A 27,763-nucleotide genomic window follows, 5' to 3' on the forward strand; every position below is an offset into this window, starting at 1 on the left:
AGGTCCAGCACCGAGGGCCTTCTGGCAGTTCCCTCACTGGGAGAAGCCAAGTTACAGGGAACCAGGCAGAGGGCCTTCTTGGTAGTGGTGCCCGCCCTGTGGAACGCCCTCCCACCAGATGTCAAAGAGAACAACTACCAGACTTTTAGATGACATCTGAAGGCAGCACTGTTCAGGGAAGCTTTTAATGCTTGATGTATTACAGTATTTTAATATTTTTTGGGGAAGGCGCCCAGAGTGGTTGGGGAAGCCCAGCCAGATGGGCGGGGTATAAATAAATTATTATTATTATTATTATTATTATTATTATTATTATTATTATTATTATTATTATTATTATTATTATTATTAACTGAGGTGCCTCTGTATACGGAAAATATATGGTGGTACTATTATTATTAATTATATTTTGTGCCCTCTTGGCTTGGCGCCCTAAATCCGGCACTGCCTCAGGTGCCCAATATAATCCGCCTGCTCTCAAATGCTGACGAGCGGCTCCACCAGCTGCGGCGCCTCAGGCGGCAAAATGTCTTGGGCCGGTCCTGCAGCATGTCCTTCGTTTCATGTGCTGAAACTGCCGGAAGGCACGCTTATTATGGTCCCCACGCAGCAGCAGGAGGCTGCTGGGGGGGGGGGGAAGCAGCTCTTCTTTTCCCTGCCTTGTTCCTGCGGGCCCTTTAACACCAGGCAGGACTGAGCCGCTCCGCCCTCCCCTTCCTCCCTCCGCTGGGCCTTGCCCCTCGCGGACTTAAGCAAGCGAGGGAGAGCAAAGGCTATTTATAGAGCGGTGGGCCCGTCACGTGACGGCGAATGACGTCACCGAATGTTGTTGTTAGTGTTTGGCGGCGGCGGCGGCGGCGCACAGGGCGAGCGAAGCCAGCTGCAAAGATGGAGGAGAAGAGGAAAAGGAGGAGGTGGCTGTGGTTATGAAGGGCTGCAGTGGCCGGGACAGCCGGTTCTAGTTTCCCTTGGAGGGGTGGCGGGGTGGGAAAGAGAAAAGAGACATCCATCCCAGGGCAGGCTGGGCCCGGTAATTGCAGCTTTCCATCCTGCAGGAACATCTGCAAGGAAAAGCAGCAGTAGCAGCAGCAGCAGCGCGCCATTTTCCCGATCTTCTTGCAGGTAAAAGGGAAGGACCAGCAAGTAGCATGATCTTGGAGGGGCCCCCTCCGGCGCCTTTCCTCCCTCCCTCTGCTCGGGGGGGGGGGCTGCAGGTTTTGCAAGGTGTGGGGAGCTGCAGTGGGGAGCCAGGCGGGAGAAGCTGTGGAGCGCTGCAAGCCTGGCTGAGCGAGGCGCTTCGGGGACTGTGTGGGGCTGCGGCTGAGGGTCTTCTTCCCGCCCCGCTGAAGTTGGGACTTAGAGGATAGTGCCTCAGCTAGACGGGGGGGGGGGGGGCTGATGCGTGGGGTGATTGTATGTGTGTGGGGGGGAGTTGCGGGTGCCTAGCGGATCTTGGGCAAGGGAGCCATGAGAAATGTGTGTGGCACCCGGTCCAGGGTGGAGTTGGGGTGTTTTCTCGGCAAGCCACTCCCGTTCCCTCTTGCTCTGTCATTGAAAAGTATGAATGTGTGTGTGTGTTTGTATCTACGTGGGGGGTACAGTTATAAGCCTGCAACGATCGCAGACTTTTCAACCCTGTGTGGGATCTTTCAGCAATCACATTTTTTGTTTTAATGTTGGAGAGTGGCCTTTCAGATGAAGGATCTGGGAACCAAGAGGGTGAAGTCTGAGGATGCAGGGCGCAGATTAATCTTGTGTGTCAGTATTCACTCACACACATACACATACACGTGCCAAAAATAAATCAAATGGTGCATTTTCCCAGTGTCTTGGTGCCAGGAGTGCTGAGTTGAATAATATATTGGGGGCTGAGGTAAGCCCCGTCCTACATAATTGATTACACACACCATTTGAATGACAATGCCCATCAACTTTTTTTTTGGGGGGGGGGTCCCCTCAAATATTTTTATTGGCCCCTAGGAGTTGGCTCCTATGCTTCTTGGTGGGTTTCTTTTCCTGTTTCCAGAGCCATTTTCCTGTAGAGGTGTGTGTGTTATTCTGTGCCCTAAACTGCCTTATGAAGCTTAAGTTTGGTTGCCAAAGCAACAGCAATCAAGATTTTAAAATTAAATAAAATCAACCCACCGACCCATATTTGGCTTGATATACAAATTTAGTTAGATAACCATCCCTTGCTCTGTTTGAGGATGGGGTGGGTTCTCTGGCGGGGCCAGGTCTCTGACATTTGTGGCAGTAGCAAGGACTTGGGGATGTGGAGATCGAGAGTGCAAAGAAAATTTTTTTATTGATGCGGTTCTGCTTGTGAATAACCTGGAATTATTAAACTTGGTTTTGTGTGTGTGTGTGTGTAAAAGAGAGAGAGAGAGAGAGAACACATGTGTGAGATTTTGTTAAAGAACAAATAAAAAAAACCCTCCATCGTAGTATTTGCTATTTTAACAATGAATCCTTACTTGACATCATCTTGCCAAAGCTTCTATAGAGCATGGGATACGGGCTCTGGTTGCAGCTGCAGCGTGCTTGTACATTGTCAGTCAGTGAGACTTGATGAATGGGGAGCAGATAACTTCCAGAAGAGGTGCTGTGTTTTGTCGGTTGCAGCAAAAGCAGTAGTGTCTTGTGGCACCAAACAGACCTATTAGAATTTGATGGACTAGAGTGCATTCAAGCAGATGTGGGACGTGTTAAACTCACTTAGCAGGTGTGTATACGTTTATGTGTGCAGTGCATGAGAAGGGAGAGGAAGAATGGGCCCAAATGGCAGTGAAACGCAAAAAGTTTGGTCTGTGTAAATGCCATGCACAGCTCAAGATAAGCATTTCTAGCAGCAATAATTGGTGATAACAGATTCAGAGTGCAGATAGTGAAGCTAGTTTCCAGAAGTTCTGCCTGCCTCCTAAGTGAAATGGAAATAATATATCTGACAGGGAGACTCTGATACTGGAGGGTGCGAGCAGAGTTGTGGGGTGGCAGAGGAGTACCTCAGCCTGAATCTGTAGATCTGGGGGAGCTAAAAGAGTGCAGGGCTCTGCAATTAGTTTCTTTTTCAAAAAATGTTATTATGCCCTTCTAGCCAGATTTTAAGGGTAAAACGAGTTATTTGCAGGCTGGATATTAGATTATTGTAATGGACAAGCTGTTGCATGACTTGCATGCATGACTTGTCCTTAGTCCACTATGCAACTGGACTTCCCTTAACCTTTAAAAAGTGACATTTGCTAGCTTTCAATTACATGGTCTTCGTGTCCATGTGATGAAAAAGTTCTACAAACCACTTTGCACAATGCTTTCTGAACTCGTATTTAATGCCATGCCTTGCTCCAGTTATAGTTTCTCACTGTGCCTGTTCAGCTGCTTTCTAACACTTAACTTAAGATTCTTGGGGGGGGGGGGAGAGAATTTATGCTGAGAAGGAACAAGCAGGAACTTGATCCCTGAGGCCAAACTCCTGCTTAGCCTTTTGCCATGTTATTCTTTCAGGTATAGGACTGTTTTGTTTGGACTGGAGCTGACAGACATGAGTTGCCTGCAGAATGAAATAGAGGGATGCATGTGACTTGCCTCAGCTCTGCGTAGCTCTTGCCTTTTCGTCTGCTTGGAATCTAGGTTTAGTGGTTGAGTTATAGACCCTGCCTTGCAAAATGTGCCTCGGCAAAATCTTCACCCCGGTCAAACTGATGAGAGATCCTCTTGGGTTTGCGGGTCTTCTTGACCTTCTCGTATGAGCCATCTGGAGTTCCTTGTTTTGCAAGCAGCTTGATCTCTCTGTCTGTGGCATTCAATGGTTTTGGCTATGTGAGTGCCTCTGCTGCGAATTGGTGTGTCTAGTTTGCCCTGCTTTCTGTGTGTTGTGCGGTTGTGAAGAGAGTAAGCAGTTGGGCAGGAAATACCTGGTTCACCGTGAACTCTCTGGGTAACCTTAGGCAAATCAATATTTTTCAACCTCAGTGGCTCTCCCCCCCCCCCCGCCTGACCATCTGTAATATGTGGAAAACAATACTGACTGTTACAAAGCTGTTGAACAGGATTACTAAGATAATGTGTGAAGTGCTTTGAGCCTACAACAAGATGTGCACTTGTTATTTTCCATGCCTGTGATCCAGTAGCCCTTTGGTTCTAGCTGCCTGTTCCAATATCAAAATCTTGCTTTTAATTGCCTTCTCAACACTCCAGAAGAACAAATGCTCAACTCTTTTACTTGCAGAGATTAGGATGAAAATTGCCCCAAACTAAAACTCTGGGTGAAATACCTTTTTGCCTCCAGAGCTGTGTACATTTCTCAGGGGGAGATGTGAGCTCTGACCAAGATATTTCCTTACCTGCTTTCCACAATCCAGATTTGGTATATGACTTGACAGGCTCAGTTGATAGGCAGGAGATGTTCCTGCTGCCCTTCCTATACCCTAGTGAAGAGTGATTCCCACAATCTTGGCACCTAACCACAGAAACATCTCCACCATCTGGAGGTGCATGCCTGGGGATCATTGTATCTGCACTGTTTTCACACACTAATACCACATCCTGTAAAATTCTATTAATTATATTTTATCTGCATAATCGGGATGAATTTCTGGAACCAAAATGCTTTTTCTGTGCAGCCTGAGCAGGAGCAGTCACCATTAAGGAAAAGAGGTTGGAATAGGCCAATATATATGTGGACTATCCCTGGATCCAGCGGCTTTTCTTCTTTGAAGTTCTCAAAGCTCTTAACCTAGCTCAAGATTGTCATCTGAACTAGCTGGATGTTAAACTGAGAATCAATTGGTCAGTCCATCATTTGGAAAATAAGACATTGGAGCCGTCTTGCCTACAAATGACAACTAGACATTCTGTTTTGGCGACTGTAACCTTGGCTTAAGGAACCTTTTCACACCTAGCTTATATATCGTTACTTTCTAACACTGCTCCTGCATGGTCCATCTCTGAGCTATGGGCATTTCCCAAATTACCTGCTTTGCCAGGGTCTCCCTCCATTTCTTTTACAGTGGTACCTTGGGTTACATACGCTTCAGGTTACAGACTCTGCTAACCCAGAAATAGTGCTTCAGGTTAAGAACTCTGCTTCAGGATGAGAACAGAAATCGTGCTCCGGCGGCGTGGCAGTAGCAGGAAGCCGCATTAGCTAAAGTGGTGCTTCAGATTAAGAACAGTTTCAGGTTAAGAACGGACCTCTGGAACAAATTAAGTACTTAACCCGAGGTACCACTGTATTCTGATACTTGGGTGAAGAGTGAGGTGAATACTTTTGTATAACTCGTACCATACTGTCAGGGAACTGCCATCGGAGCATCAGGTGGTGGAGGGGCTCAGGGAGGAAGAAAGAGACTCAACAGCTGAAGCAGGCACCAGCAGGGGGAGGAGTGATTCTCTGAGGGAATGTGAGCAGGAGGGAGGGCTCAGGGACGCTTCCAGCGAAAACAGTGGGGAGGTATCTGAGTCTCACATAGGGAGACCTACACCTCGCCGGAAACTGTCACGCCGTGAGTCCAGGAGACGCGTTTCCGTTAAGGAGCTCCTTTGCTGGAAACGCTTCCGCAGACAGCCACTGTCGGACTCTACTAGTGACTAGAGCAGACATGTCTGAGGAGCTCCGTCACACACTGAGGCTTGTGGGGTCGCACAAACTCTGAGGGAGCACGATTTTACGCACAAGCAGCTAATCAATCCCTAACAGCAGTCCGACAGTCTTTGTACGCTGCCTGTGCAAGAGAAAGCATCATGAGCGAACCAACCGGAACCGGAGGAGCTGGGGTTGGGGCTGGTCCAAGCTTGGAAGATAGATACCGAGCGTTGGAGGTCCAACTGGCGCTGCAGACGGCGAGGCTGGAGGAGAGAAGGGCTCAGGATGCAGACAAGAAGGGGAGAGCCACTCAGTTCCCCAGAAAGGTACCAGGATTGGTGCAGAAGTTTGGGGGGGACCCCAAGGATTACCATGCCTTTAGGACAGAGATGCAATATGCACTTAATGTGCAGTTTGATGAATTCCCTGATGAGGAATCACGAGTTGCTTTCGTGATTGGGCATCTTGAGAGGGGGGCGAGAGACTGGGTTCGACCCCTGATGGCAACGCACAATGACGTACTAAAGGACACGATGAAGTTCTTTCGTGCAATGGATATCATGTTTTCCAGCGATATTGAGGAAGGGGTGGTGCGCAGACAGCTAATGGCTTGCAAGCAGGGAAGCCGATCTGTCCGTGAGTACTGGACTGAGTTTACCATGCTGGTTCACAGACTGGGTTGGGATTTATCGGCGGCACCCATTCAGATGCTATTTGAAGAAGGTCTTTCGTCGGCTGTGAAAGACGAGCTGTCACGGAGCCCCAGGGCGGGGTCTATGGATCAGCTGACCAAATCTGCGCTGACCATAGGAGCGCGTCAGGAGGCAAGAGCCTTGGAGAGGCGGGAAGGGAGAGGGGAACGTTGGAAGGAGTTCCGCATTCCAGACATTCCTGAGCCAGCTTTCCCGCCGGCAGAGCCGATGGAAATCGGGACAGCGCGCGCGCGCGCATTTTCAAAACCCAGCGAGGGGGCTAAGAAGGAGGGAAAGGGCGCCCGGAAATGCTATCTCTGCCAACAGCCAGGCCACTTTGCCAGAGTCTGCCCCCAGAGGAAGGAATGGCAAGGGATGGTGGGAGCTGTTGAGGGGGAAGAGCAGGGGGAGACGGAGCAGGTAAAAGCCAACGCCTGGTTGCCACAATCGGGGCACTGCAGCCAGGCCAAAGAGCAGTGAAAGTGCCCGTGCCAGAAGCTCCTCGACCTGCTCTAGTGATTGAAGTGTTGCTAGAGCTGCAAAATGGACACCCCCTAAAAATAAAGGCGCTATTGGACTCAGGCAGCTCCTGCAATTTTATGAGCAAGGAGTTTGCTGCTGAACACCAGATACAGACTATCCCTTTAAGCAACCCCCTGCAGGTGACCACGATCGATGGCAGGGAGTTGTTGGGAGGAGGAGTCAGCTTGCAGACGGTCCCAATGATCATGAGGGTGGCAAGGCACACAGAACTGATAGCGTTTAATGTGGCCACCTTGGGAGGCGCTCCCATTATTTTGGGAATGAGCTGGCTAGCTCTACATGATCCGCTGGTTGGCTGGCATCAAAGAGTGGTGTCTTTTGGTTCAGCACATTGCTTAGAACACTGCAAAGGGGAAAAGGGTTCAGCAGGGGCCCAAGCCACCCTAGCAGGGACTGAAGTAATGGAGAAGGTGAAGGTACCACCACAGTATGCAGATCTCAGCGACGTGTTCAGCGAGAAGGAAGCTGACCAACTACCCCCGCATAGGCCCTTTGATTGCCAGATCAATTTACTCCCTGGAGCACAGCTTCCTGTGGGCAAGTTGTATGCCATGTCAGACAGGGAAATGCAGGAGTTGCGAGAGTTTATTGACAAGAACCTGAAGAGAGGTTTCATCAGAGAGTCCAAAGCAGCGGGGGGTAGCCCAGTGTTTTTTGTGGACAAAAAAAACGCGGACAAGCCGAGACTTGTATGTGACTTTAGGAGGTTGAACGCAGTGACTGAACCAGTGGTGTTCCCTATGCCCAGGATTGATGATATTTTGACCAGGGTGCGGAAGGGAAAGATTTTTACAAAGCTGGATCTAAGGGGGGCGTACAACCTGATACGCATAAGGAAAGGAGATGAATGGAAAACCACCATGTTTACCCCTTTGGGGGCATTTGAATATCTCGTTATGCCATTTGGATTACAAGCAGGCTCCGCGTGCTTTCAATCTTTTATGAACCATGTACTGGGCCCTTTGCTCTACAAGAATTGCGTTGCTTTCCTAGATGATGTGTTGGTGTATTCGGAGAATGAGGAGCAACATGTGAGAGACGTCAGAGAAGTGTTGAGGAGACTGCAAGCCAACAGGCTGTGGGTGAAACTGGAGAAGTGTCAGTTTCATACCAAGGAGGTGGAATTCCTGGGGTACCGCCTGTCAGACAAGGGATTGGCCATGGATCCCGGCAAGGTGCAGGCGGTGCTGGACTGGAAAACACCAAAAACCAAGAAGGATGTGCAGAGGTTCCTAGGGTTTGGAAACTTTTATCGTAAGTTCATCCGCAACTTCGCCCATCTGACGGCGCCCATTACTGACTGTCTCAGCAGTAAAAAGAAGTTTGTATGGACGGCGGAGGCGGAGCGAGCGTTTGAGGAGCTGAAAAGGGCCTTCGCCTCTGAAGAACAACTTCTGCATGTGGATTTACAAAGGAAGCTAAGGGTCGAAACAGACGCATCTGACAGAGCCATAGGGGCGGTGCTTCTTCTGCAGCCGGGAAAGGAGGAGTCAGAGTGGCGACCGTGTGCCTTCTTTTCGCGAAAGCTGAACAAATCCGAGAGGAACTACACGGTGTACGACCGAGAACTTCTTGCGATTCATGAGGCGTTCCGGAGATGGAGGCATCTGCTAATTGGTGCACAACATAAGGTGCAAGTGTGCACGGACCATAAAAATCTAGAGTATTGGAGAACTGCGCGAGTGCTCAACCAAAGGCAGTTGAGATGGGCCCAGGAGTTCTCCAAATTTAACTTTGAGATTTGTTACGTGCCAGGCCCAGAGAATGTTAGGGCGGACGCTCTCTCACGCAAACCTGAATATTTGGAGGGGGAGGGAGCACCTGAAGAAACCCATATCATCCCAGAGGATCGCTGGGTGTGTGGGGCGACTTTGGTGGGACAAAGGGAATTGGTAGAGGGTACGGTGCTTGATGCATACGCCCAGGACAAACTCAGGGGTCTCAGGAGGGAGGAAGACAAACCCGGTGGTTTTGAGGAGAGAAATGGGGCATTGTATTACAAGGGAGCGTTATATATACCCGAAGGGGAATTGAGGGAGAAGGTACTCAAGCAGTTGCACGATAGTCCCACAGCAGGGCATTTTGGGCAACACAAGACCATGTGGCTGGTTACTAGGGAATTTTGGTGGCCCAAGGTCAGGGAAGATGTGCGGGAGTATGTGAGAGGGTGTGAACAATGCCAAAGAGCCAAGGGGGAGAGGCGGGCGCCGGCTGGTTTATTAGAACCACTGCCCACACCTGAAAGACCGTGGGAAGCAGTGGCAATAGATTTCATGACTGATCTGCCAAGGTCTAGAGGGAAAACAGCCATCATGGTGGTGGTAGACCTGTTAACTAAAATGGCCCACTTTATAGCCTGCTCACATGCGGTCACAGCAGAAGAAACAGCCAAATTGTTTGTAGAGAATGTGTTTCGGCTGCATGGCGCCCCCTTGAGGGTGGTTTCAGACCGGGGAAAACAATTTACTTCCAGGTTCTGGAGGAAGCTCATGAGCTTACTGCATGTAGAGGTTAATTTCTCAACGGCCCGTCATCCAGAAACCAACGGGCAGGCGGAAAGAGCAAATGGGGTTCTCCAGCAATATTTGAGGTGTTACGTTAATGACAGAGAGAATGATTGGGTGGAGAAGCTGGCGTTGGCAGAATTTGCCTACAACAATGCAGAGAACGTGTCCACGGGGATGAGCCCCTTTTTGGCTAATCACGGGTGCCATCCCAGAGCCTTCCCAGGGGGGGAAGGGGAGAACTGGAGCGTTCCAGCTGCAGAACAGTTCGTTGAAGAAATGGAAGCGATTCATCGCCAGCTCCAACTCAACTTAAACAGGGCTAAGGAGGAATATAAGAGGCAGGCAGACAAAAACAGAAGAGAAGGTGAAAGCATTAGGGTGGGGGACCAGGTGTGGCTGTCAACCCAAGGGTTGCCATTCAAAGGAGGTTGTAAGAAGTTAAGACCCAAAAGGCTGGGTCCGTTTGAAGTCATGCAGCAGGTCAACCCAGTGGCTTTCAGACTCCGGTTACCGAACCACATGAAGCTGCACCCAGTTTTTCACAGGTCGTTGCTGTCACCGTATAGAGGAGACAGTGAAGGGAGGGTCACTAGGGGACCAGCAATGGAGGAGAAGGAACACAGCTACCATGTAGCGGAGATCCTTGATTCCAGGTGGAAGGGAGATCAAGTAGAGTATTTGGTAATGTGGGAAGGGGAACCGGAGTCGGAAAACACCTGGGTTAGGGCAGAGGATGTCAATGACGAAGTTTTAATAGAGACTTTTCATCAGAGGTTCCCACGTAAACCTCAGCCTGTAGCGAGGTTCCGAAGGGAATACTTTGCCACCACCGATGAGGAAGAGGAGTTGGAGGGGTTCCCAGATTCTGAAGAGGAAGAGGATTCAGCGAGCCAGGACGACGATCGATGGAGGGAGTTGTTCGAGACGTCTGAAGATGAGGAAGATTCTTTTCGGGGTTTTAGCCCTTCACCTCCCAGAGGGGAGGTAATGGGAGGGGGTGAGGGGGGCCCTGGAGGGGAGGTGGATGTCAGGGAACTGCCATCGGAGCATCAGGTGGTGGAGGGGCTCAGGGAGGAAGAAAGAGACTCAACAGCTGAAGCAGGCACCAGCAGGGGGAGGAGTGATTCTCTGAGGGAATGTGAGCAGGAGGGAGGGCTCAGGGACGCTTCCAGCGAAAACAGTGGGGAGGTATCTGAGTCTCACATAGGGAGACCTACACCTCGCCGGAAACTGTCACGCCGTGAGTCCAGGAGACGCGTTTCCGTTAAGGAGCTCCTTTGCTGGAAACGCTTCCGCAGACAGCCACTGTCGGACTCTACTAGTGACTAGAGCAGACATGTCTGAGGAGCTCCGTCACACACTGAGGTTTGTGGGGTCGCACAAACTCTGAGGGAGCACGATTTTACGCACAAGCAGCTAATCAATCCCTAACACATACCACTAACTGTAAATAAATGATAAATCCATCCAGTTTTGCCATCCAAGCTGGTGAGGCTTTTTCGATCTACTTGCTACCTAGACTCAAACTTCCTGTTCTTAGTTCACTCAGTGCATTGTTCAAGAACCCCTGTACTCCAAGGCCCAGAGAAACAGCTTGGAGCAAAAGCCGTTTGAAGAAAGGTGAGGGGAATGCACAAGGACTCAGAAAAGCTGAAAATAAAAGACCTCACTCAATTCTTCCTGCCCCAAGACTGAAGGCTCACTTCAACAAGGACAGTAATGCAGGCTGCATTCAAAATGGCCCCACCCTCAAAAGGGGCACCTTCCTCGGAGAAAGAAAATGGTAACAATATCTTAAGAGAAGAGTTGGCAGCAGAGCAAGAAGCCATAAAGGAGCTGATTAAAAATAATTGGAAAGAACTAATGCTTCCAATGGAAACTAAACTGATGGAACGTAAAATGAGGTTTGACTCTTTAACAGAAACAACTGCAGTAACGAAAGAATTAAACACAATCCATGACAAAAAGATCAAACAATTACAAATATAGATATATAGATATACATAACAAGATTGAAAAGGCAGAAAAGGCTATTGGCCACTTGTGACCAAGTGAAGATGCCAGAGTGCCAGGATAACGCCTGAGATCTCCACCATCTCTGGAGGTGTGCATGCCTGGGGATCATTGGATCTGTTTTCACACACTTAACAACACATCCTTTAGAATTATATCAGTTATATTTTATCTGCACAATCAGAATGAATTTCAGGAACCAAGAAAGTCATATTGAAAAATATGACATTTGAGCCGTCTAGTCCAACAAAGGTCCGTATAGTTAAAGCCATGGGTTTCCCAGTAGTGATGTATGGAAGTGAGAGCTGGACCATAAAGAAGGCTGATCGCCGAAGAATTGATGCTTTTGAATTATGGTGCTGGAGGAGACTCTTGAGAGTCCCATGGACTACAAGAAGATCAAACCTATCCATTCTGAAGGAAATCAGCCCTGAGTGCTCACTGGAAGGACAGATCGTGAAGCTGAGGCTCCAATACTTTGGCCACCTCATGAGAAGAGAAGACTCCCTGGAAAAGACCCTGATGTTGGGAAAGATGGAGGGCACAAGGAGAAGGGGACGACAGAGGACGAGATGGTTGGATAGTGTTCTCGAAGCTACCAGCACGAGTTTGACCAAACTGCGGGAGGCAGTGGAAGACAGAAGTGCCTGGCGTGCTCTGGTCCATGGGGTCACAAAGAGTTGGACACGACTAAGCGACTAAACAACAACACAACAAGTCCCAAAATGGCAACTAGACATTCCGTTGTGGCGACTGTAACCTTGGTTTAAGGAGCCATTTGGCACCTAGCTTATATATCTGAGTTTCTAACACTGCTGTAATCAAGTGGTGTATAAATATTTTTAAATATACAGATAAATTGAGTCATGAAAGGGGTAGGTTTGTGTCTTTGACATTGGGCTGAACTTTCAGAGACGCTTGACAGTGGCAAGATTCTTGTTGCTTTCTTAGGACCACCAAAGCCAAGTGCCACCATGGGGGTGATCTCCTGCCTTTTTCTGCCCTGCCCTTGCCTGCTCAATCAATGTTGTGGTCACTGGCAAGCATTTGTGGCCCATGTTGCTTGGTGTGTGTTCTGCCACGCACGTATTGGCAGATCAGACCAATAGCATTGCTTCTGAAGCCGGTTACTGCAACACAAATACAGAGCAATAGTAACCAGGAATACCCTCACCAAGGAAACCTGGCACCATCTCAATGCTTTTTCCTTATAGTTTAAAAAGTTCCCAACAACCTGCCAGCCCTGATTGAATAGGGATCATAGGATGCAATTTCTGCTACTCCCATCAGAGAGAAAGCTCAGATCAGATTCCGAGCCCTTGGTCCCAACTTCATTCAGATAAGTGAATAGACAACTGAGGCATAAATCTCCACTGCTCTCACCAGGACAAGCATGGGTCAGAGCTGAATTGTGAAACTCTTAATTCCCTATGGCAGAAGAAGCAACTGCTGTATTCTCTTCGGCTAAATTAATGTCATTAGGCTGCTGCTAAAGAGGACCTCAGGGATGAGCTACATGTTCCATATATAATGGTAGCCTGGCAGTTCTTTTTTTCCCCATGAAAAGTTTTGTGGAGCAGAGGAAGCTGACATATATCAAGTCAGGCTATTTTCCCTTGTAGCTCAGTATTGTCTAGTACAGGGTTTCCCAAACTTGGGTCGCCAGCCGTTTTGGGACTACAACTCTCATCATTCCCAGCTAGCAGGACCTGTGGTCAGGGATGATGGGAATTGTAGTCCAAAAAACAGTTGGAGACCCAAATTTGGAAAACACTGGTCTTCTCGCGCTTGCTCTCCAGGATCTTGGGCACTTGCTACTTCGAGATGCCAGGGATTGAACCTGTGACCCTTCTGCATTCAAGCCAGGTGTTCTCTGAGTAGTTGTCCCTCCCTGCTTTGGGAAGGGCTGACTGAGAAGACCATGAAACATTTGAAGAAGAAGAAGAAGAGGAGGAGTTTGGATTTGATATCCCGCCTTTCACTCCCTTTAAGGAGTCTCAAAGCGGCTAACATTCTCCTTTCCCTCCCTTCCCCACAACAAACACTCTGTGAGGTGAGTGGGGCTGAGAGACTTCAAAGAAGTGTGACTGGCCCAAGGTCACCCAGCAGCTGCATGTGTAGGAGCGGAGACGCGAACCCGGTTCCCCAGATTACAAGACTACCGCTCTTAACCACTACACCACACTGGCACATTTGAGGGAGGGAGAGACTCGACTTCTTCCTCACCTATCCTTTCCCCACTGACCCTTCTTCCTGCTTCTCTGCTCTCAGGGCCAAACCATTCAGCACATGGAAGATCTCTCATGTCACATCTGATTTGGCCCTCAATCACTCTCTCCTAAAGTGGTTTTTCATTAAAGGAAAACAGAACGACCATCTGTCTTCTGTTGCATGCATCTGTGTTGTAGAGAGGGAAACGGCACTCAAGAGTGGGGAGAGTTATCCACCTCTCACCCCTTTACTTTGCCGCTGTTTAGCCCAGAAGGTGCGTATCCTGCCAAATTTGTAGTAATGGCTTAACATAATATTCTGTTGGAAATGTATGAGGTTTGCTTGGGTGTAGAGGCTTCAGGGATGTGAAGAGCTGCTTCCCCATACTGCAGTATTTCTTAAATCCTTTTTGTTTACAAAGTGCCCTAGGTTGCATTTTCACACATGCAAGGATTATTGGAACTCGGGGTCACTTTGGATTTTCAGTATAATTTGGTCTTGGCATGATGTGGAATTTCCCCAGCTTCCAAGTCCAAGAGAGAATCCATTAGACTCCCATCACTGTGAGATAGACCAATAATTTATTACGGTCGGAGACCAGCTTATAAAACACACTTGGGGGTACAATCCCAGAAGGAAAACAAACATTTAAGACAATGTAAAACAATAAATTTAAAATTTATAAATGTGATAAATGTATATTCACTTAAAACGTTAAGGTAAGCTACCGCAGATCACTGTGAGAAACCAACTTTGCCTTTTGCAGGCTCCGGTCACCTCTCAAAAAGGACATTGTAGAGCTGGAGAAGTTCAGAAAAGGGAAACCAAATGATCATGGGATGGAGTGACTCTCTTTAAGAGGAAAGATTGCAGTGTTTGGGAGTTTATAGTTTAGTGAGAAGGCAAGGAAGAGGTGACATCAGATTATGAAACTATGCATGTCAAGGAGAAAAGTTTTTTTTTGTTCTCTTACATCACTAAAACTTGTGGAAATCCAGCTGAATGTCGGAGGCAGAATTGGTCAACAACTTTAAAAGAGCATTAGACGTATTCATAGAGGACAAGGCCACCAATGATTACTAGCCACAGTGACTACATTCTGCTTTCACTGTTCTACCTCCAGTTGCTGGGAATTGCAGGTGGGCTGAGGGCTACTGGACTCATGTCTGGCTTGCAGGCTTCCCTCAGGCAGGGTATTGATCAACAGTTTGTCCCTCCCTGTTCTGTTTCTATTCCCATATTCATACACACTCTGTCACGGTCCGGTCTATGGGTGAAGTCCCGGCTGAGGACGTCAGGACCGGGAGCAAGATGGCAGGGTGGGAGCAGGAACGAAAGTCCAGAAGCCAGGGGTCTGAGGGTCGAGAAGCAAGGCGTCACGAAGCCGAGGTCTGAGGATCAGGAAGCAAGAAAACGTGTTGCTGCGGCAAAGAGCCGAAGGGAAATGCTGACCTTATATCCCTTCCCGGCTCTAGCCACCAGGTGCAGTGAGTTACCAAGTGGCCTCACCTGTGCAGCCACGCCTTGCCTCCCCAGAACAAATTTAGGAAGGTCCAGTCCTGCAAAGCCCTACTGGTCACAGGGCCCGGCTCCTGCACACACTTCTGACACACTGTTTCTCCCTCATTCTTAACAAGAAGCCAAAGTCTGCAGTTGACCCTCCTGTCTAACATTTTTATTTAGCATTTTTTTGCTGAAGGTCTCCATGCTAAGGTGATCGATGCCAGGGCTGCTCAGCTTTGGAGTGCAGTTGTGGGCTCATATGCTGGAATGCTTCTCTGTTTAAAAAACTTTCTGTGGACCTGGAAAACAACTAGCATGTTGGAGAGGAAGATAAGCTAGAATAACACTCCTTGACATGCTGGTTTTCTGTGCTGAGGAGTATTTAATCAGGCAAGAGACTTTCTGCATTCTGAGAGTTGGACTTGTCATCTCCAAGGGAGAACTGGACTTGGGTCTTCCTCTTCTCCTTCAGGATCACTCAAGCTTTAATTCTTAGCCCCTATTTATTTTCTCTACATGGGTTGTGAAGGCACCACTCTCCTCTCTTGAGTAAATTTAACTATCATCCTTGGAAATGAAGCTTGGAGGAATCATTAGGAGGACAACTCTCCGTTACCTGAAGGAGGTGTGGCAGCTGGCAGAGCAAGGAGTAGGATGACGATTGGGTGGGAAAGACACATATATTTTGTTGTTTTTTTTATAATCATATTTATTAAAATTTCCATATTAACAGAATAAGAAAGATAGAAAAGATAGAGAAAGAAAGAAAAAGAAAGAGAAGTTTAAATCCTTACTTTCATAACCTTCTTTCTAGGACTCCCTCCTTCCCCTCCCGACTGTATTCCCCTTTCCTTAAGTTGGTTCCACAAGCTCTCATTCCCAATTTAAAACCAATATGCTTAACCCATTAACCAAAATTTATACAATCTTACCATCACTCCTCATCTTTAACAGAGAAAGTAAAAAGATTTTTCCCCCAAGATCTGCCCCAATTTCCTTCCACGAGTTCCCCCCCTTTTTTTAAACATGTTAAATCAAAATACAAAAGTTATATAAAGAAATAGAAGACAAAAGATATAAGAAGATTCAAAAAGTTGGTTACATAGCCTTTGGATTCCAAGATTCCCCCTCCCTTCCCCGGTTTGAATTCCCCATGTCCATCAGTCTGTATGTTGTTAGCCTGGAGGTCTCAAGTCCATAGCCAAATTTTTCCCATTCCACCTTGCCGGTTTTCTTTTAATTTGTTTGTTTTAATGATGTTTAACTTCAAAAATCCAGTCTAATAGAGGCCTTTAGTTTCCTTGGTCTTTGTTGCTCCTCCCATTGTTCTTTCAGTGTCATAGTTGGTCCTTTGTTCTTTTTATTCCTTACTTTCTCAGGTTTCTTGTCTTGTTCAGCTGCTAAAACGTTCTTATTCCGAGATCTGGTATCTCTACAGAGGTTTGTTATTCAGGAACAAAAACTTGCGTCCAGTCCCTTCCTTTCTTCAATAGAAAATTCTATTGTCTCCTTTTAATGTAAACACCTCTGTAGACAAAATACTGTTTCAGTTTTGCAGCTTTCCCAGAGGATAAGACCTGTACACATCCCAGAGTAATTTTCCACATACGACCACTTGTAATGTCCCGAAACCCCTCTAGGAGGATTGCAGTAACTTTGTATCCTCTAATCCAAAAGTCAAATAGTTGTTTCTTTCCCCCCCCGACAGTTTGTATCCATATTATATCAAATTGTAACAGAATTAACCAGCAAAATACTTATAACAAAATCCTCTTTATATTCTCAAGATTTGACAGCTACTTTGACAGCTGTCAAATTCTCCGTCTCTCTTCGCCAGGTTCTACGAATCGCCCCGGTTCCCAGGGGGGGGTTGCATTTTCCCTCTCACCCTCCACTCTTCTCCTCCAGCACAATTCTTGTAGTTTCCCATCGTGGAATTTATAATTTTTGTCAGCAATAAACTTCTGGATCGATCTTGGTTACCCAGTCCTTGTTTTAGCATGTTTACAATCAGGGGGGGGGACTGACTTCCTTTTTAGATCGCCCCCGCTCGTGCCGAATCCGAAAAAATTTCTTTTTTCCTCCTTTTGTACCCGGTTTCCCAATTACTCACGGGTTGTTGTTAAAAGTCCGAATTTCCAATGGAAGAAGCCAGCGCTCTCCGTCGAATGGCATGCGGCTGCGCTCGGCAGGGGAAGCGGAGGACTCACAGCACCACGCCACTCCCCGGCACCCGATCGGAAGCCTTTAAAAAGGCTCCTTCACGGGTCGGGAGGGCGCTATCGGTGCCAGCCGAGTCACCCATGTCCACAGGCTCCGTGCCCGTGGTTTTTAAGGGTCCCCGCGTTGCCGGCGCGGTAGGACCCAGCCCCTGCCGAGCAGACTCCCTCCGGAGCTCGGAGGGAGTCCGCCATTTGGCGATGGCGCCAACCCGGAAGTCCCCAAGACACATATATTTTGGAATCCCTCTAATAATAATAATAATAATAAATTTATTATTTATACCCCACCCATCTGGCTGGGCTTCCCCAGCCACTCTGGGCGGCTTCCAACAAAATATTAAAATACCGTAATACATCAAACATTAAAAGCTTCCCTAAACAGTATGACTGGTAGACTATTCAAATACACTCTTCAGTGACATGGGATCACACCACAGAGATGAGGTTATTATTGCGCAAGGACGCCAAGTATGGGAATATGGGGGTGAGGACATTAAAGCTAGAAAGAAGACTCTTACTAAATTATTTTTCCAATGAGATTTAGTACATTTATTGTATTTGTTGATATGCCTTTGACATGAATTTGGCTCTGGCTTGTTATATATTTTGATATACATGCTATGTTTTGTTACATTAGTTTTCATTCTGATATTTTGCGCCTTCTGTTAGCTACCTTGGGTTTCCCTTAGGAAGGAAAAGCAGGGTATAAGCGATGAGACGAAATGAGAGCAGGTGAAATGATCCAATCATATGGCATTCAGTACCTCCATCATCATGGATGAGGAAACTGTGACCCTCCAGATGATGCAGGAGAACTCCCGCCATCATCCCTGACAATTGGCCAGGCTGGCTGGGGATGATGGGAATTGCAGTTCAGTAATGTCTAGAGCAGGGGTCAGCAAGCTTTTTCAGCAGTCCCTCAGACCTTGTGGGGGCCCGGACTATATTTTGAAGAGAAAAAAAATGAACGAATTCCTATGCCCCACAAATAACCCAGAGATGCATTTTAAATAAAAGGACACATTCTACTCTTGTAAAAACATTCTGATTCCTGGACAGGATTTAGAAGACGTTTGGGCTGGATCTGGCCCCCGGGCCTTAGTTTGCCTACCCATGGTCTAGAGCAGCCTTTCTCAACCTCTGGGTCCCCAGATGTTGTTGAACTACAACTCCCATCACCCCTAGCTAGCAAGGCCAGAGCTCAGGGATGATGGGAGTTGTAGTCCAACAACATCTGGGGGCCCACAGGTTGAGAACCACTGGTCTAGAGTGCCAGATGTTCTCCATCCTTGACACAGATGTTGATGATAGCAAGCCACATATCCCTGACTTTACAGACTTCTTGTCCTTCACCCAGTCCTGCACCTCCGCCTTCCTGATATTTCTTCTTCCTCATGATCTTTACATGTCCATGTGTTTTATTTATGGCAACAAATTGAATAGTCTTTACATACTGACTATAGTGTTGAAGAACTATTAATCTTCCCTCCCTCTCCTCAGTTACTGTATATCCTCAGTTACTGTACATTTGTCAAGGTGCAAAGTTTTCGGAGTTTGGTCTTTAAATCTCCTCCTTTGGGGGGGGCTGCCCCCATATTCAGTCTGTTGCCATTTCACTGACTAACCTTATGCATCATTGCAGAATCCTCCCCTTGTACCTTGGCTTCTGCATCCTCACCTTCTAGCTTTAATCTTGCCAAACTTCAGACCTGTGGTACAAGGCAAGGCAACAATAATTATCCACATTCTGGAAAATGGTTGATGGTAGAGCTGTAATCTGCAGATGGATTCATTGATTGCCCTAGGGAGTGGTCTCAGCTGATTAGTGAGTTCATGACAGAGAGCTTAGGCGTATGCAGAGCAGATAGCCTGGAGATTACAAAGTTCACAAGTGCAGCATGTGATCAAAGTGTTAATGAACTCATGGTCTCTTGGACAATTCAGGTATGATGTTTCCTCATACTGTATGGTGGTTCCCATGGCAGGTGTAAAAAGAGGGACACTGACTGTGGCATTGGGGCTCCATAGCAGAACAGCTTGGAGTGGGGTAGCGCCAACTTTCTTCTCCCAGCGCTTCTCTGCCTTAACACAATGCTGATTGGAACCGAAATTGGCTATGTCATAGTAGGCCGATTCTATAGGCTGCTCATCATGCAAAACGGCTTGGTCTTGGCCAGCCATCTCTTGTTACTTGGCCACCTTCTCTTCTTACTGACGTGTTCTTTGCTTTGCTTTTTGCCCTAGGGTTCCCTAGACGGATTTGCCCATTTGCCACAAGAGATGTCCCAGCAGTGTTGGCAGGACGGCATCTGACCAGCTCCGCCGTCAGCCCCCACCCCCTACGTGAGCGCTCTCCTGTAGGCCTAGCTCAGCTCTCTAAAACAGCTGTTTCCTCCTCTTTCCTGACCTTTCGCCGAGGAGCCACTTACCAACGCAGACAACATGAACTCCAAGAATGAGTCAGGTAGGCAAGGCAAGGGGTTATGGGAGGAGTAGGGCAGTGGTGGGGGTGCTGTTGCCTTCATAGCTTTTTGGGGGGGAATATGGAATTTGCCTGCTGGGATTTTGCAACTGTGCACTGGATGAGTGCTTAGAGTGAATGTTAAAGACATGGGGTACCTCCAATGTCAGTATTTAGGGCTTCTTTGCTGTATGACACCCTCACGTTTGAAATAAATGGAACACTTTGGCCTACTGTACCCTGCTCTTCTGCCAAAAATGCTCCTGCAGCAGCTTACAAGAAGAGGAGAGATAGCAAACTCAGGCACAAAATTCTTGATGTTGCAAGGTTTGAAATGAGCTGGAAACAGACTTCCCACAATTCAGACATGGATGTTGACCCGGGCCGCTGAGAAATGATCTGGTGACCCAACATTCCTGGAAATGGGAGAAAACCTCAACTGTATGTGCTACTTTGTCCCACATAACTCCTGAGAACTTTACAAACTCCCTATCTGCATATCCTCAATCTTGGTTCTGTTTCTTAAGAAGGGCTTCTGCACCCGTCTTTTTATGCAGGGGTATTCAGCAGCAGCATGCTTCGCTGACATTGTGCTGTCTGCCTTTCCACTACAGTGAGGAGTAGCTACTGCAGTTCCTCTCTGCTTTGTCCCCAGGCTCTGAATAGTGGTTGTCCAATAATCCTGCACAATAAGCAGGGGTGGTGCAATGATATGGAAGGCAGAAAGGCTACGCTGTTCAACTGTTTCTGATCCGGAGGACATAAAGTTACACTTGCAGAGTGCTATCTGGTTGTGGCAGCCCACTGGTGCAACCGCCATTCTGCCACTGCGAACTTCATTCTTGGCATAAGACAACAGCCAAATCTGGTGGGTGTCCTGTTCTTTCAAAATATGTTGTGCAGCCGATATTCTACTTGGTGACTAGCTTGTGCATCTCTTCTAGGAATAATAATAATAATAATAATAATAATAATAATAATAATAATAATAATAATAATAATAATAATAATAATTTATTTGTACCCCGCCCATCTGGCTGGGTTTCCCCAGCCACTCTGGGCGGCTTCCATAGAAAGAAAAAAAACACAAAAAACACTAAAATATCATACATTAAAAACTTCCCTGAACAGGGCTGCCTTAAGATGTCTTCTGAATGTCAGGTAGTTGTTTATTGTTTTGACATCTGCTGGAAGGGCGTTCCACAGGGCGGGCGCCACTACCGAGAAGGCCCTCTGCCTGGTTCCCTGTAGCTTTGCTTCTCGCAGTGAGGGAACCGCCAGAAGGCCCTCAGAGCTGGACCTCAGTGTCCTGGCAGAACGATGGGGGTGGAGACGCTCCTTCAGGTATACTGGGCCGAAGCCGTTTAGGGCTTTAAAGGTCAACACCAGCACTTTGAATTGTGCTCGGAAACGTACTGGGAGCCAATGCAGGAATGTACAATGTAGGAACAATTGTAACAGCAATTCCTTGCTGGTAAGGATGTATCAAACAGCAGTAGGGGCATAATTGTTCATAAACTACTGCAAAGTTGTTTGTGTGAATGCTCCTTCAGTGATTCTAGATGGTGGTGGAATGTTGGGAAGAGAGAATGTTGGAGAGAGAATGTTATGAACCGACTAAAATCTCCTCTTGTCCCAGTGGTCCCTACTTGTCCCTACGACAGTGGTACCTTGGTTCTCAAACTTAATCCGTTCTGGAAGTCCGTTCCAAAACCAAAGCGTTCCAAAACCAAGGCATGCTTTCCCATAGAAAGTAATGCAAAGCGGATTAATCCGTTCCAGACTTTTAAAAACAACCCCTAAAACAGCAATTTAACATGAGTTAAAACAGCAATTTAACATGAGACCATTGATCCATAAAATGAAAACAATGATCAGTGTACTGTACTATAAAATAAATAAGACGGTATTGTAGATGATAAAAATTGAAATTATTATTTATTCTTACCTGCACTCATTGTTTGGATGGGGGCTTTTATCCATTTTATCCATTTCCGCAGTCACACAGTCAATCAGTATCTGAACTGGGTTCCACACAGTCATAAAAACAAATGAACCGGAAAAGCATCAAAAACAAGAACGCAAAATAAATAGCAAAAACGAAAGCGCCAAACTTATCCGTTCAGAAGTCCGTTTGACTTCCGAAATATTCAAAAACCAAGGAGCAGCTTCTGATTGGTGCAGGCGCCCCAGAAACAATAACTGACAGCCGCATTGTATGTTCGGCTTCCGAAAAACGTTCGAAAACCAGAACACTTGCTTCCGGGTTTTCGGTGTTTGGGAACCAAGGCATTTGAGAACCAAGGTACCACTGTACAACGTATAATGCATGCATTATCTATGTATCTGGAGCAGCCCTTGCCAGCGGACACTTGCATAACGTTATAGTAACAAATTTACACCTGTGATCCCATGCACATCATGATATAATGCAGTACACATACACGCTCATAGTTTTCCTCGCCTCTCAGCTCCTTGTAGTGATGAGCAAAAGCTCCCCTTTCCCCGGGAGCTTCTGTTATTAGAACCACTGATATTTTGCCTTTCTGCTAAAAACATAGCACTCAAGGTGACTTATAACATCTTAAAAACAAGTCGAACACCACAACAAAATTGTAAGAGACAGTGCAGCAGCTAAATTCAATCACCAGTGAGCCATACAGAGTCAGCTTGTTTAGGTTCATCTGTTTTGCATTTTGGTGTCTGAACAACAACAACAAAAATTAAATAAAATTTCCTAAGCGCACATTAGTTGGTTGACTCTGAACTGCTTGCAACTAGCCATGAAGGAGCATTTAGGATTGTGCTGGAAAACTTGCTGGAAATATCTGTGCGCTGTGACAGTGCCGTTGAACTTCCCTGTGCTGAGGATGAATAGAGAAGACTTTGAAAATGAAACGGCAAGCATCAAAATGCAGCCGTATTTAGAATACTGTATACAGTTCCGGTCTAATTAATTTTGAAAAGGATTAGAGTGGCACATTCATGATTGGCTCATTCATCAAGGTCCTGTAGTCATAATAGCTAAACAGATCCTTCATATTCAGAGGGATGTGCATGCCTCTGACAAAGTTTCTCTTGGGAGAAAACTGCTCTTGCCTGCTTTGTTCAGCTTCTTACAGACAGCTGACCAGTCATTTACTGGGAACAAAATGGTCTTATCCAGCAAGGCAGATCTTAAGCTCTTGAACAACGAGTCCACCCCTCATGGAGCAAAGGCATTTATAGCCAGCAGAGAATAGAGCCTAACTGTCTGTCTGGTCTGCCCGGCTTCAGGGACCCATGTAGACAGGCTGCCAGACCCAAATGCAGAAGCAATTTCAACAATCAAGGCAATTGTGAGTACGGTAGGAAGTTAGGAGAACTCCCAGTAAAATGCAAGACATTGGTCAAATTCACAGCATCATTGGACATGTTCATAAGCTAGATTTTCTGGTTTATCATACTGTTATGAGCAACAAGCAACATGCTTGTGCCACTGACCAACTGTTCCCGCTTCTCCCCTCCCCTGACATGAATGATATGAACAAACCAGGGAGCCTTGGCTTCCTGTTAACTTCTGAACCAGGGATTCTGTTGTTCTGTTGCTTCCCAATAAGCTGCAGTCTTCAAAGTAAACTGAAGCCATGGTTTGTTGTTAGCATGCTAGAGAGCAACAAACCATAATTCTTGGTTTGGACATAATGGGAAGCCAAGGCTTCCAAGTTTGTCTCACGTGCACTAGGGGAAGAGTGGTCAGCTGGCACACACTACTACACTTGCTTGCTGCTGATAAACCGCGAAAAGCCAGGAAGTCTGACTCATCATTATGTGAGGATTGCCTTTGCAGTTACTTTTACAATACAGTGGACGCTCGGGTTGCGAACGTGATCCGTGCGGGATGCATGTTCGCAACCCACAGCATTTGCGCGTCTGTGCACTCGCGGGTTGTGATTCGGCGCTTCTGTGCATGCGCAAAGTGCAATTTAGCATTTCTGCACATGCGCGACCACCAAAACCCAGAAGTAACCCGTTCTGGTACTTCCGGGTTTCAGGGGTTCACAACCCGAAAAAACGCTACCTGAAGTGTCTGTAACCTGAGTTATGACTGTAGTCTAATCCCAGCTGATCTTGTAAATCAAGGGAGAACTGGATCTAGATCAGGGTTTTCCAAACTTGGGTCTCTAACTGTTTTTGGACTATAACTTCCATCATCCCTAACTAGCAGGACTAGTGTCAGGGATGATGGGAATTGTAGTCCCAAACCAGCTTGAGACCCAAGTTTGGGAAACCCTGATGTAGATGGTGGGCAGAATTCCAAAATCTAACACCCCTGCATGCCAGCTTGGACAGGTGGGCAGAACTTGTTAGTCATGTGATGTAATAATGACATTGGGTGAATGATACCTGCCAAAGTTTAGAGGGGGTTGCTGTAATGGCTTATCAGCTGGTTGGCAATTAAATCAGCCTCCTTTGAATACATGCTTTCAGCACCAATCAGCTGATTGGCACTGGGAATGTGCCTTCGAAGATGTTTGCTCTGGAGATGAAGAAATGCTGTGTTTAAGAACGTTTTTAAACAGAGCATCTTCCCCCTGTAGAGGAAGCAATTTGGATTCAAAGTGCTGAAAGAAGCCATTTGAATCTAAACGCCCTCCTCCAGCCCCCTTGGTTGCACTAGGGGTATTTCATAATAATAGGGTTTTTTTTCTACAATCATGTGATGTATAAATCTTACAAAATGCCATAAATAAGTAATAGTACCTAATATATATACTAAGCAGCAATGTCAAATTATATGGAATATCATCCCAGGAATGAACTTGATGGCACCTGTAAAATACAGAGCCTCATAACCTAAGTTATTACCTGCTCATACTGGGTACAATTATAAAACATAATACATACCTAATAACAATAATCTGCTGAAAAATATTTTTTAAAGCAAGTTCCAAACTCACATGGAGGAAACATTAGAAAAAAAAATGACGAAATTGCTGCTAAAAATTGCAGTATAAAAACTGGCTTCTTTGGTGCTGTCATTAGTGAGTGTGGAGATAGTGGTCTGGATTTATGTTAACAACATTCCATTTTATAGTTGGGGAACTTAGCCATCCTCAGAGATATACAGATGCGTTACTGAGCCCTATGGGACCAGGTCTCGGCTGCTCAGCTAGCAGAGAAAAATCCCCGAAATGATAGAACTTCCCTGTCTTGGTCTGATTGGCTGGAGCATTATATAATGCTTTCTGGGTCATTTCAGCCCTGGTCACACATGTTCTGCTGATGTGTCAAGACTGCTTTCAGCTCAGATTTGCATATTCCTTGCTTATCTTGCTTTTGATTTCTACATTAACAACACCGCAAGACAATTCCAACACGTGTGATCCATATTATGCAAAAATATCTATATATATATATATATACACAGTGGTACCTCGGGTTACATACGCTTCAGGTTACAGAAATCATGCTCCGGCGGCGGCAGGAGGCCCCATTAGCTAAAGTGGTGCTTCAGGTTAAGAAAGGTTTCAGGTTAAGAGCGGACCTCCGGAACGAATTAAGTACTTAACCCGAGGTACCACTGTATATATAAAAATCATTTTGTGGAAGAATCCATGCATCCTTTTCACATTAAGGGTCTTCCATTAAACAAATCGCTTTAGTGGCCCTATTATGAGCTTAATATCCAGAGAGGGAGCTGCAGCTCAGAAGACTTCCTGGCAGTCTTCTCACAAATGTGAGGAGGTGGGTTGTGGCTCGACCAGTGTGGGGTAGCGGTTAAGACGTTGGACTAGAATCAAGGAGACGCAAACATCACTGGGCAAACATTGGGCCGGTCCCTGCCTCTCTCATCCTAACCTGGGAGAACAAAACGGGGGAGAGGGGAAGAACAAGATGTGTCCCCTGTGCTGCTTAAGAACGTTACAAAAATGAACGAAGTACAAACTCCTTTGGCATGACGTGTAGCAGAGGCGCTGCACGCCGACTTTCTCTTTGAATCAGCTTTGTAAAGGCCATATTAAAAAGCTATCAACAAATGCCGGGAGGTGCAAGATGGCAGGCTTGACGGTCTCCATAGCAACGCCACATTTATGTCTACTTCTGGCCTAGCTGAGAGTAAGCCCCTTTCCTGCCTTGTGAAAGCTGCATCAACGGGAATGCCACTTTTTTTGTCGCTGCTGCGGAGCCCTATTATTTTCTTTCTTTCTTTCTTTCTTTCTTCCTTCCTTCCTTCCTTCCTTCCTTCCTTCCTTCCTTCCTTCCTTCCTTCCTTCCTCTACCATGTCCCCCTGACACTCGCTTGCTCTCTTATGTAACCTGCTAGCTGACAGGTGCTTTGTGTTTGCATTTGCTAAGAGAGTTCTTCACTTACAATCTCGTGATTAGTGTTGTTGTGTGATGTTGCTATGGGCTATGTGAATTGTTGCTTTGCACCAAGGTATAGTTGAGTCACTGGCCTGCTTCGCACATCACATTAAACCATAGTTAAAAATACCGCTGAAATTGTGTGTGTTCTGCTCCTTCCCTGCTCCTGCTAGGAAACAAACCATCATCTGGCTTGCCATGTTTTCTGACCTTAAGCTCATGATTTGTGGGCCTGGAAGACATGACAAGGTAGACCATTACTTGTTTGTCCGGGGCAGCAGGAGTGGGGAAGGGGCAAAGCACCTGCAACTTCAATTGTTGTGTCCACTAATAATTATGGTTTATGTTTTAGATATAGTTTATTAAATTTCCATAAATTTCACATAAACATTCCAATACGTAATAGATTTTTGTTTGGTTTTGTTGACTTCCCACCCCATTTTCCATGGTGTTTTCCCCCCTCCCCCTTGCTATCTTCCCTCTCTTATATCATAACAATGGTACAATAATCTCTAATATCTTCTGTCGCTCATAGTTCAAATCGCGAATTCATCATAATATTTCTTTAAATAGTCCAAAAAGGACTTCCATTCTTCCATAAAGCAATCATTGTGAAGTTCTCTTATTTTAACTGTTAACTTTTCTGATTCAGCAGTCCATTAAACCATAATTATTGCCACTAATAATTATGGTTTAATGTGATGTGCAAACTAGGTCATTGTATAAAATTACACTTGGCATAGATTAAACATTTCTCCCTTTCTCATAGTGCTACAATTCGTGGTTACAGTAAGCCCACATCTTACGCAGGCAGTACATTCCAGGGATTGTGCCTAAAGCCAAAACTGCGTATAGTCAAAACACATTGGGTGCAATGGCGGGTGGGATTGCAAAAGACTCTTTCCCTGGATGCCCGTCCCCTTTCTGCCCCCTTTTAATTTTATTTATTTTGCCATGCTCATAAAGCTGAATGTGCACAAGTTAAATGCATGTAGGTTGCAGTCTTATGTGTAGTCAGTGAAACCGATGGGTAGTAGATTCAGGAGAAAATCTATTTTTATGTAGTGCATCAGGGGTGTTGCTAGGTGCTTTTGAGAAATCTGGGTATAGGCACAGGACTTAGATTTGCATAAATGCATAGAATGTCTCTGGGCAAAGTTAAGAAGTGGGTGGCTGGGGTCTCACCAGCACTGATTATGGCTACTAGCTAATGTAGCTTAAAAAGAGGATTAGACAAATTCACAGGTGATAGATCATCCAGTCAGTAGCTATTTGTCATGATAGTTAAATGGAACCTGTGTGGTCCTGGGAGTATACCACTAAATATCAGCTGTTGGGGAGTAGCATTATAAAAGGGTCGCCATACATTGTTTGTCGGCTTCCCAGAGGTGTCTTGTGGGCCCTTGGGGGGAAGCAGGATGCTGGAGAAGGTAGGCCTTAGCCCCGATCCAATTGGCCTCTTCGTGCATTCTTACATAGTGTAGGATGCTGATCTCGCTGGTATCCATGTGACTGTCTTGCTGGATCGGGACGCGGGTGGCGCTGTGGTCTAAACCACTGAGCCTCTTGGGCTTGCTGATTGGAAGGTCGGCAGTTCGAATCCCCATGATGGGGTGAACTCCTGTTGCTCTGTCCCAGCTCCTGCCAACCTAGCACTTCGAAAGCACACTAGTGCAAGTAGA

General features: G+C 46.5%; 1 protein-coding gene across 3 annotated transcripts in view; it reads left to right on the forward strand.

The window, feature by feature from the left end:
• The first annotated feature begins 975 nt into the window (after window positions 1-975).
• The window catches only part of HDAC5 (histone deacetylase 5), a 120,530-nt gene continuing 93,742 nt past the window's right edge, over window positions 976-27,763 (forward strand). The window contains exons 1-2 of one of the 3 annotated variants that reach the window (XM_081166135.1): window positions 976-1,122; window positions 19,517-19,736. In XM_081166135.1, the coding sequence (XP_081022261.1) occupies window positions 19,715-19,736 (22 nt within the window). In that variant the 5' untranslated portion in view covers window positions 976-1,122; window positions 19,517-19,714. Of the gene's footprint in view, window positions 1,123-19,516; window positions 19,737-20,506; window positions 20,602-25,792; window positions 25,833-27,763 lie in introns of those variants that run through there. The other 2 variants (XM_081166137.1, XM_081166134.1) reach the window with 2 other exon arrangements.

Source organism: Podarcis bocagei (assembly GCF_964188305.1).
Source record: "Podarcis bocagei genome assembly, chromosome: 13".
In the NCBI taxonomy this organism is placed as follows: Eukaryota; Metazoa; Chordata; class Lepidosauria; order Squamata; family Lacertidae; genus Podarcis; species Podarcis bocagei.